Genomic DNA, 10,040 nt, shown 5'->3' on the forward strand with positions numbered 1-10,040 from the left:
AATGTTTCCGACAAAGGTTGTCAAATTGACTGACATGTTTATCGTATGGTACAGTCCACTATGAAAATTAGCTGTAGTCTGTTTCAACTACCTATTTTAAAGTTTTTTGTCACTTTCTAAGTTTTGAATTTTATGGAATTGGGAAAGAAGTACCGAGTTTGAAGCGTTCATGAGCAGACATTGCAGTTGAATATTCATGTTCTGAATTTGATTATTGATGAATAATAAAATAAATCCTACTAGCTCGATTGATGGTTTCATTTAATTTATTTAAACCAGGTTATCTTTAATAATATTTTTCGTTAATTTATGAAAATATCAAATTAGCCCGTAATCCTGAATCCTGATACATAAATTTAGCCTATTAATTTAACACATGTACGACTGTACTCAGTGTTGCACTATCAAATGCAATTGAAGCGCCTCTGTGCCAGGGTTTTTATGTTCCTGGTCAGGCTATACTATCCAAGTTTTGATACCTAAAATGTAGACAAACTCTACTATTATTACTCAACAATCTTTTGGCAAAATACTGAACCTGTTTTCAATTAATCACTCTTAAAACTTTGTGACATCAATCCCGTAATTCGATACTCCGAAATTCACTACCAATTGCTCTTCAAGTTTTAAGCTATTTATAAAAAAATCATCCAGAAAAACGGAATCACCGTCCCATTCTTCCATCTCTTCCGTATTCCTATTTCGCAAAATACACCCGTCACCGCCCGACTGCGTAATTCCAAACAGCAATATTCTATATTATTTATTTTTTTTGGAATACGTAAAATAAATAATATAGACGGCATATTGTAATAGGCGTAAGCCAGGGACACCTGTGTTACGCGCTCCATGCCGGGAAAAAACGAGCGGGCTATCAGTGCATCGGGTGAGGAACTATGGATATGGCTATGATCGTAGCGATGATTCTTTTTAATATCAGTCCAACTAAAAAAGCAAACGTTAGGTACCCTTTTGCATCAGTTTGATTATAGGGGTGGTTTGAATCATTTGCATTTTGCTGGTGTACTTTTTTTTTTAGATAATTTTTATTTTCTTAGCAGTGATGATGGCACTTCAGTTTGATGATGGCAATGTAAAGTGCTACCTTAAGGGCTACCTTTTCTTTTTTTATATTTGACGTTCTTAAGTGCCACTTGTGGTCTAAACTGAATAAATATTTTTGATGATGATTTTATTTGTTTTTGAAATAATTATAGTAGATGCTAATTTATAAAATTGCATAATCTCATCCGGTACAAAGTATTGTATTATTTTATTATCTTTCAAAAGAAACTGTTAAGCCCTAGAAACCAATCAGTTCTTTAATGCTACATAGAAACCTATTTGGCGATCATACCTACTAAATACTAATAAAGCTGTTGAAACCTTATAAAAAAAAAATGTCTCTGGTAAAGTAAAGATTCATGCTCTAACAGCAGAAGCTTCAAACCTCATGATAGAAATACCCTAGTAAGTTTAGTTTTTAAACCGTGTCTTATCCACACTAACACCAACGATGCACTTAACCCGCGACGGGTATATCCTCCGTCCCGCTCGGCCGGTCGGTGCACGTGTGCCGTTGGAACCAGTTCTCTGCGCGAGCGCGGCCCATGATTTTATTAATTTGTGTTTCTTACCGCCACAGTTCATTGGCGATCGGTTTGGTAAGTTGTTTTGGATATAAAAGCGATTATTTGCAAAGTTTTAGGGTAGTTAGACTTACAGATTCATGGTTGATCCCATTTGTTCCACCAAGAGGATATTAAGTCAAGTAACTTGAGAAGACTTGCTTTTTTAATAATGATGCCAATTATTTTTCTTTGACGTTGTAAAATAAGAATTTTGTGCTTATTACTTTCCTCCAGCAACTTTTTGTGCAACTAAAATCACCTATTTAGTTCTAGATACCATAACGATTATACTATGATATCAGTATCATACCCAAATCACTACTCAAGTACACAATGACCATCTAAGATCATCTGCTACAGTCGATTATATTTATTTATTTATTTATTTAAAATCTTTATTGCACACATAAAAATACAGTGGTACAACAGGCGAGCTTAATGCCATGTGGCATAACAGGAAGGATCTTTCTTGGAAAATCTTTGGACTGAATAAGTAAGAAATTGAATTCTAGATCTAGATAGACATAAGAATCGTCACCTACGACACAAACCCTCCTGCACTGTGGCCCGTACCTCCTCATGACTCCTGCAGCCCTGGTGCCGGCTCCGTCGATTCGCCTGATAACAAATTACTTTGCTTTGTTCTGTCAGCCACCAGACACTTTTTGTGCATATTTGTCAACTTCCAATAGTATTTTGACTTTACGCGCAGTTGCGAAACTCTTTTGTGGAGCAGGTAGCGTCTGATGGGTTGGAGACTTTGTGTTAAAAGAAAAACCTTTTGTTGGCTTTGAAATCAAGTTTAGGTCTTCTAAATAAAGATTGCAAGATGAAGGTCATTTCTTTTAGTCGATAAATGGGTGATAAATTTCACTTAGAAATTGAAAAGACTGCTTACAATTTTGATTTCCATCAATACCTTTAAAAGCTAATTAAATTAGCTTTGATAAGTTCTGTTCTTCATCGATCGTTCGAGTACAATAAGGAACTGTATCGTTCACCCTATATCTTGGTACTTCAGTTAGCCAGTAATTCAGCAGGCTAGTAATTCATGGTTTAACTTAACTCTATGTATAAATTTAAACTTAACACACGCCCATAAAAAGCTTGCCAAAATCAAGCTTAATTTCGTCGCTGAAATCCTTGACACCAATTCCTTGCCTTACAACTAGGGACTGCTTTGTTTTCAAGTTTGTTTGTTGGGTCTAAATAAAATATTTTTTTCTTTATACATTTCTCGCAAACTTGACTAAAAAGTATAAAGTGCGCTGTCACCGCGACCCACGCGGGTACGGCGTAGGCGAAACGACCATAAACTTTTGATTTAGTACCAGATCAGCGTTTTTACGGCGACTTGCCTAGATTGCGTGTACTACACGAGCATTATAGTGCCTGATGTTATTGTTTGATAGTTAACCTTAATTTTGGATTGAAAGTGATGTACAACAACGAAAGAGCTCACAAATCACTTGGTTTTACAACTCTTTTTGCAGACAAGGCAGATAAAATGACCGCAATCGTACCTGATGTTAAGTGAGATTTATTTAAAAATAACTAAAATTCAGTAACTTACAGTAGGTACCAGAAATAGTATCCAATAACTTTCATTCTGTAAATTATAACTTTTGCACCCTTTGAAATACATATTATGAAAAAAGACCTGTCATGTACGAAAGGCATTCTAGTTTTCAAATACAAGCAATCATTGGTTTTTTCTTCGTACAACACAAAATTTTACGAAAATACACCTCTTTAAAGTAATTCACTGATCAGCAACAGGAACAATAAATTGTTTTTGAGTAATAGAGACCCTGAAAATTTTATACACTCGACATCAAATAAATCGCACCTCCCGCGACAAGCATATTCAAACGTATTCTTCCCCACTTCCCACCAATATTGGCACCATTTAAAAGCCTAGTTCTAACCTTCATTTCATTAAAGGCAAAAATGTGTCTTTAGAAGGATCCAGAGTCACTTCTTCAAAAAATAGGTAGGTAGTTACGCTANGTGCAGCAGATTATAAAGAAGACCGCGGAGTATAATCAGCCACTTTGCCTGGCGTTTGTGGATTATGAGAAAGCCTTCGATTGGATTGAAACCTGGGCAGTTTTTTACGCCGTTTATGTCCTGCTTCTTGTAATTGTGCACATAAAAATTCATCACCTGAACTCGGAATACTTCAAGAATCAATTCCTTCTCTATCAATAGTGGATTTCACTTGTATAGCTTCCTAAAAGAATTAAAACACAGTTTGAAACACCGCCTAAGTTTGAAAAAAAAAATTGTAAACACCGCTTAAGTAAATGAAGATATTTTCTATTATCATTTCCTTATATATTAATACGCGTAAATCATTAAAAAATACATTATTATACAGCTTACCTCTTAATCTTTTATTAAAACTTCTTTCATAGACCTTTTCGTGATAAAACTCACATAAAAATATAAAAATTACGGAGCGCGAAGGAACTTTACGAGAAATGTATGGCAGACTAACGACTTGAGCGGTGTTGCGAGGCAAACCGACTTGCGCGGTGTCACTAAAATTCAAATTACGGCTTCTTATTGGCTGAAATCTGTAACATGTGACCAATGGTTAGACGCGCGATGAGCAGATCTATCCAATGGCATTAAAATGTCAAAACCGCCAAAAATCGACTTAAGCGGTGTTGTTAGCTAAGGGACGACCTTGATGTAAGGAATCTAAATTTTTCTTTTAGACCTCACTGTTTTGGCCACCCTGTATTATAATCTAAACTGATCACACTGCTAACAAAACCATTTCTGCTTCTTTACAGACCGCCCCTACTCAGAGTCCGACGCCGATCGTCCGCCGCCGCATCAGCCCCACCACTGCCGTCGCTCAGCCTCCTCCCCCCCTCTAACCCTGACTCTCGACTCCGATCTAGAAGACGATGTCTTCATCAGCCCCCGAACGGACAACGGCAACGACCCATTCTCCACCAGAAACCTGGACATCTTCGGCTATGGAAGTCCCAGGACTCCTGCGGGAGTGCTCTTGAGTCCACGGAGGGAGCGATCGTTTACGTTTTCGGTGACGAGCGAGAAGCACTGGCGGGATAAGGGGGGGACGGATGTGGCTGATGGAGTTGCTGATGCTGATGTGGTGAGTTTCTTTTATCTTTTTCTTTTCTCTAGTTTCTCTAGTCTTTTTCTTTAGTTATTATGACTGTAGTGGACAGTAGCTCGGGCGTGTGGAAATAAAAAATACCTTCGGTTCGAAATAAAAGTGTATTTCTGCAATATATGCCCTGACAGCTATCAAAAACATAACCTTCAAAACTAGAAAACAAAAGGTATCAAAAATAATAAAAAAAGTATAAAAACATAGACAATATCAAAAAGAGGTTGGTCCACCTATCGGTTCTCAAAAATGACGTAGATAGATTATGTTATTGTACAAGTACAACAACGTGACTACGAACGTAGATCTTAATTATACGAGTCTCAAAAATCACTAAACAATTTTATGTCAAAAAAATGGTCAATCTAAAGCTAAATTCAGGTGTAGTTTAATTAATTACAAATCCGAAGCTCTGCACTAGCGAGTTTCTGTTTTAATTGCATTATGCACATTTTTATAATCAGGATAAAAATAAACCTCCAGAAGATTCAAAGTTTTCCTCAAAAGATTCTCAGAATTGAATGAATATTTTTTTACTTAACTCGTATTTTTCCATCCATACTAATTGCTTAGTTATAAACACAGTCAGAGTCAACTTTTGTGGCACTTCCTATTTAAAACACAAATCCACCTCAGTTCATTTAATAAATCATAAACGTAAAATATTTCGTTCATAAGTGCCTAATAAACGTTGCTTTAAAGCAACATTTGCCTTTTCAAAACACATTAACGCGCGATACTTTGTCCAACCACAACTCGCGATATGATTCACCATTCATGTCGATGAACTACGGCCCATTGTTAGACAAAGAAGGTATTATCTGTTAAACAGGACAAAATTTAAATATCTAAACCACAAAGTAATCCAGCAAAATTGATATACCTAACCAATCTAACAAGGACAATGAACCCTGTGTATATTTTTTGACACTGTGTATTATCAAATAATTCATAAATTTACGAGTATACGAAAACAATAACAAATACAATACGTAAGTTTATAAGCTCTAAAATATGTAAGTACATATCTAATTTACCTTGAAAGTTTTGAAAGAACGAACAGTTTTCCGAACGCCTGTTAGATTACACGAGCAAAAACACAAAGCTGCTGCTTAACAAATTGCTATTTCAAACGGATAGGCGTTAACTGGTAACGGTCCCTAATTTTTATGTCGATTCGGTAGTTACAACAATAACAATTATATTGTTAATGCCTATAATAAAATATAAAATGATGACAAGGCTGGCTTCCAATAGATACCGGTTAATGCTCAAATAAAATTTTGTATGAATTTATTGTAAATAAGAGCTACAGTAAGTAGGATTGAAAGGGAGTATTTGTAATTTTCTTTAGTCACATTTCTATAGGCGTTATCCTATTTTTTAATTACCTACGTTTTTTTTGAAATAATTTTATCTTTGTCTTCTCTACTTTATTCACTAAAATGTAATAATGCCTCTGAAACCCTAAAATAATGTACTAAGTTCGTTAACATTATAAATAATCGGCATCGTTATCTCCAGTACGTAACGAGACGTAGAGAAGCAATAAAAATTACGAATCGAAATCAATTACAAAATTGTCTACTTGCACTGTGGAACTCTTCCTGAAATCGATCCATTGATGGATTTGCATTTAACAAAAAAACTTACATTTAACAAAATTATAATAATTAATAATTATAAAAATTAAAAAATCACAGGCCTGAGATTAATATAAAATGCAACTACGAGTATACTAACTACATAGATGCTAAGATCATGATAAATTAGGTCATAAAATAGCAATACTAAGCACAGTGACACAGTGCACCAAGATGGCAGCGGGCCAAGATGCGCTCACGCATACTAGAAGTACGATCCTGCTGAGTGATAAACTAATGGCTGCTGATGCTTCCGCATCTTCAAAATAAATAAAATGAATATCCTTGGACATTTTGCACAATCGTATTCACAAACGATGCTTGCTTAAGTGAAGCAGCAAATCGAATGCACAGCGTTGAATAGAGCTCTGTGATTGGTTCATGTGTCACCCTGTGCGTCCACGCGCATTTTGAGACCTCAAAGTATGTAATGTTTGTGAATACAGGGGTATGTCATCTTGTCTCAAACGAAGCAAAGCTTATTGTCAGCGTCAATTAGTTCGTGACACAAAAAGTGGACAAAAACTTGACAACACTACCTAAATGACGTGATGAACTTTTTGGTTACTTTGGGCGTCATGAACGATTTGACCTACTATAGGTATACCAAACAACGGATTACTTAAATAAAGTTAAATACTTTTTTGCATAACGCCCGGCAATAATCACACATCTACAAAGTCCAATACACAATAAACCAAAATACGAACAATAAATCAGTCCAAAATAGCACGGTATTATGAAATGAACCGTCACATTTATGAAAACTACGCGTAATTTTTCATTATCTATTTCTGTCCTTAAACAGAAACTCTTATGCAATATACCAGTTAGTATAATGGTTATTCAATATTATAAATAGATGACGATTGTTTACATGATTCTGAAGAAGTGGGGCACATTTTGAAACGTTTGTCACGTCATTTGTTTTACTTAAATAGTGACGTTGGAATATTATGATGGCAGTTTTGTGTCATGGACATTCATTAATTGTTCATAAAGTGTAATTTGTTTAGTTTTAAGAAGGTAGATGTTCAAAATGGCCTGAAATTCAGTTATTATTTTCAGGCAGGTCAGTGTACTTTTATTTTAACACTTTCGCGTTTATAATATTAGTAGGATAGTGAATAATTTTAACATGGTGAATAAACAGAAATGTCTCTTTTCCTGAAAAGGATACAATCCTTAATAAATAATTAAACTAATGTATGTTCAACTCTCAAAAAGTTATTGACATTTTAAAGAAATCGTAATTTCATTAACTGATTCTCAGTATATCAACTTTAAATCGACATAGCTGTTGAGTTTCCAAATAAATAAATGAGCTTTTAGAATTTGAAGACTACATCTACGCCATGGGTGATGGGTATGGATTCAAATATCACCAGGTAGATTAATTTTCTAGATTACCCAATAACTCTCAAACTAACTCCCAAACCGTGAACAAAAAGCTGACTCCACACTTCCATACCCTCCTCCATCATCCCATCATTGACTTTTACTCACTTGCTTTACGTTTGACATAAACCAAAACCTATTTTGGTATTTAGTGCTACATTAATTGCCCCACAAAACATTGAGGGGTGTTGAGTTTCGCCTCATTGTGAGGATTTGACACCAGAGCCCTCTGAGTCACTCTGATAATAAAAATTGTTGATGCCGACTTAAGATCGAGCAATAAACGCGATTCGATGTGGAGAAATGGGGGTGTAGTGTTTTGTTTTAATTAAATTGTAGATATTTTATGTGTTAAGATTTAAAACATAATAATCATAAAGTCGTTTCAAAGCAAGGAAATTGAGAGATTTTCTATCGGACCAAAGAGGACGCGTTGACATTGTGAAGTGGTTCACATGCTGGACTATAGGTTTAAATTAATACCGCTGAAGGAAATGATAGGACGATAAGAGTCATAACTTTCCTTAGACCTATGTTCCAGCAAAAAATATTAAGTTTTCGAAACGTGTAGATAATACTCATATTTACGAGAAACCTACACTAGCTTTTAAAAGCATTAATTTGTCAATACTGGATTGCTGGTTCCGATTTTTGCCATGTTGGAAACTATAATGTCATTGTATAGTTGAACAATTGTGGCGCCCCCTTGTCAATGAGTTTGATTGATGACAGTTCAGTAGGTGTAGGTCATCTTTACAAAAATCTTGACACTTTTCTGTGACCAGCATAAGATTTTTATTTTTAAAAAGAAGTTAGCTGATAGTGGAACAAAAATCCACTTACCTCTTGTACTACCTAGATTATAGACTCAACAAAACATTAACAGAAGACGAAACCCTATTTTCAGAAGTCAAACTTGACCTTGCACCTCACTAGCGCTGTCGAACAATAAACGCTGTGCAAGCGCAACTGTATCAACAGTGATACGCACGCAGCGTACGTAGCGCTTTTTTGTAGCGCGCGGCGTTGGTATTGGCCAGTGTGAAGTGTGAATTTTGTATTGGAATATTTTAATCCAATTTTTCAATTTCTTTATTAGTATGTAAGATCACTTAGGCATTCATTATGAGGCCTGAATTCCTGATGAAGGCCTTCTTATGGCACTTAGAATTACGTCCCTATAGGCACTATAGCTTTTCCTACCACCACTTCGGGATAACATTAACGGTATACATTATTTTTTTTATAAATTATTTTATTACCTTTCTAAAATATTCCACAGACTGTGAGCCTGTCTTTCGCTCGTTTCATTCGTGTTTAGGTCTGGGATACTAAAAGCATGAAACAATTTATTAGGAAGGGTTCTCTACAAAAACTTGCTATAGAATATCGATTGAACCAAAATGTATCTTTAGTGAAACATATAGAATCGTTATCATTCACAAATTACTGTAACTACTCCAAACCTTATTAAGTCAGTAATCTTACGATTGTGTTAATGAGGATCATGCAAAATAATTTCGATCGATTAAAAACTACGATTCGATTTATCTACCAGTGGGCTGAGTGTGAGTTTAAAAATGTATGAAAATTTTAGTTTTTGAACGTTTCCCGCTAGGTGCGCTGTTCAATCCGTCATACATTTAATGTCATTTTTTGACGCGTTCGCTGGTGAGCGCGTTTGATGAAAACTCACACTAGGCCCTTAGATCTACCTCCAACAACCGATCCTCTCTAAGCTCAGTGCGTAACCCAAACACAGCTCACCGGTCATCGTGTTCTATTCCAGACTTGACTGATTCACAGCGGGAGAGCACACACACACACACGATTGGCTAACACGCACCGACCACGTGGGCCCTTGTCTAATTAAATAATTACGGTCGTTGTGCAGCGGCGTTTACACGTGACGACTTGATGGTCACTCGAGTAAATGTAAATAAAACCAATTATAATAGACCAGTAGAATTAAACACAAAAATTGATTAAATCGGAAATAATTCCAACAAATGATTGTTTTGCTTTAATGGCTTCATTGGTTGCCCATTAAGACTCTCCTAAGTTTTCGACTTCGACGGAGTTGTGCTTAAGTGGTGGGGGCGCCCGAAAGGGGCGTTTTTTCGGTTTTCCGGTTATACCGCGTAAAGGACTTACCCTATCGAAAAGTGGTCTTCATGACGGTTAAAGGGCACTTAATCCTGCATTGAATAATACTAAATT

At 35.8% G+C, this 10,040-nt stretch overlaps 1 protein-coding gene across 1 annotated transcript in view; it reads left to right on the forward strand.

Annotated features, from left to right (window-relative positions):
- The first annotated feature begins 1,516 nt into the window (after positions 1-1,516).
- Positions 1,517-10,040, forward strand: part of LOC114351084 (uncharacterized) — a 41,497-nt gene continuing 32,973 nt past the window's right edge. The window contains exons 1-2 of the mRNA XM_028302132.1: positions 1,517-1,664; positions 4,433-4,761. Of these exons, the coding sequence (XP_028157933.1) occupies positions 1,517-1,664; positions 4,433-4,761 (477 nt within the window). The remainder of the gene's footprint in view (positions 1,665-4,432; positions 4,762-10,040) is intronic.

This window comes from Ostrinia furnacalis, unplaced genomic scaffold, assembly GCF_004193835.3.
Source record: "Ostrinia furnacalis isolate ACB-3 unplaced genomic scaffold, ASM419383v2 OfSCF1084, whole genome shotgun sequence".
Taxonomy (NCBI): Eukaryota; Metazoa; Arthropoda; class Insecta; order Lepidoptera; family Crambidae; genus Ostrinia; species Ostrinia furnacalis.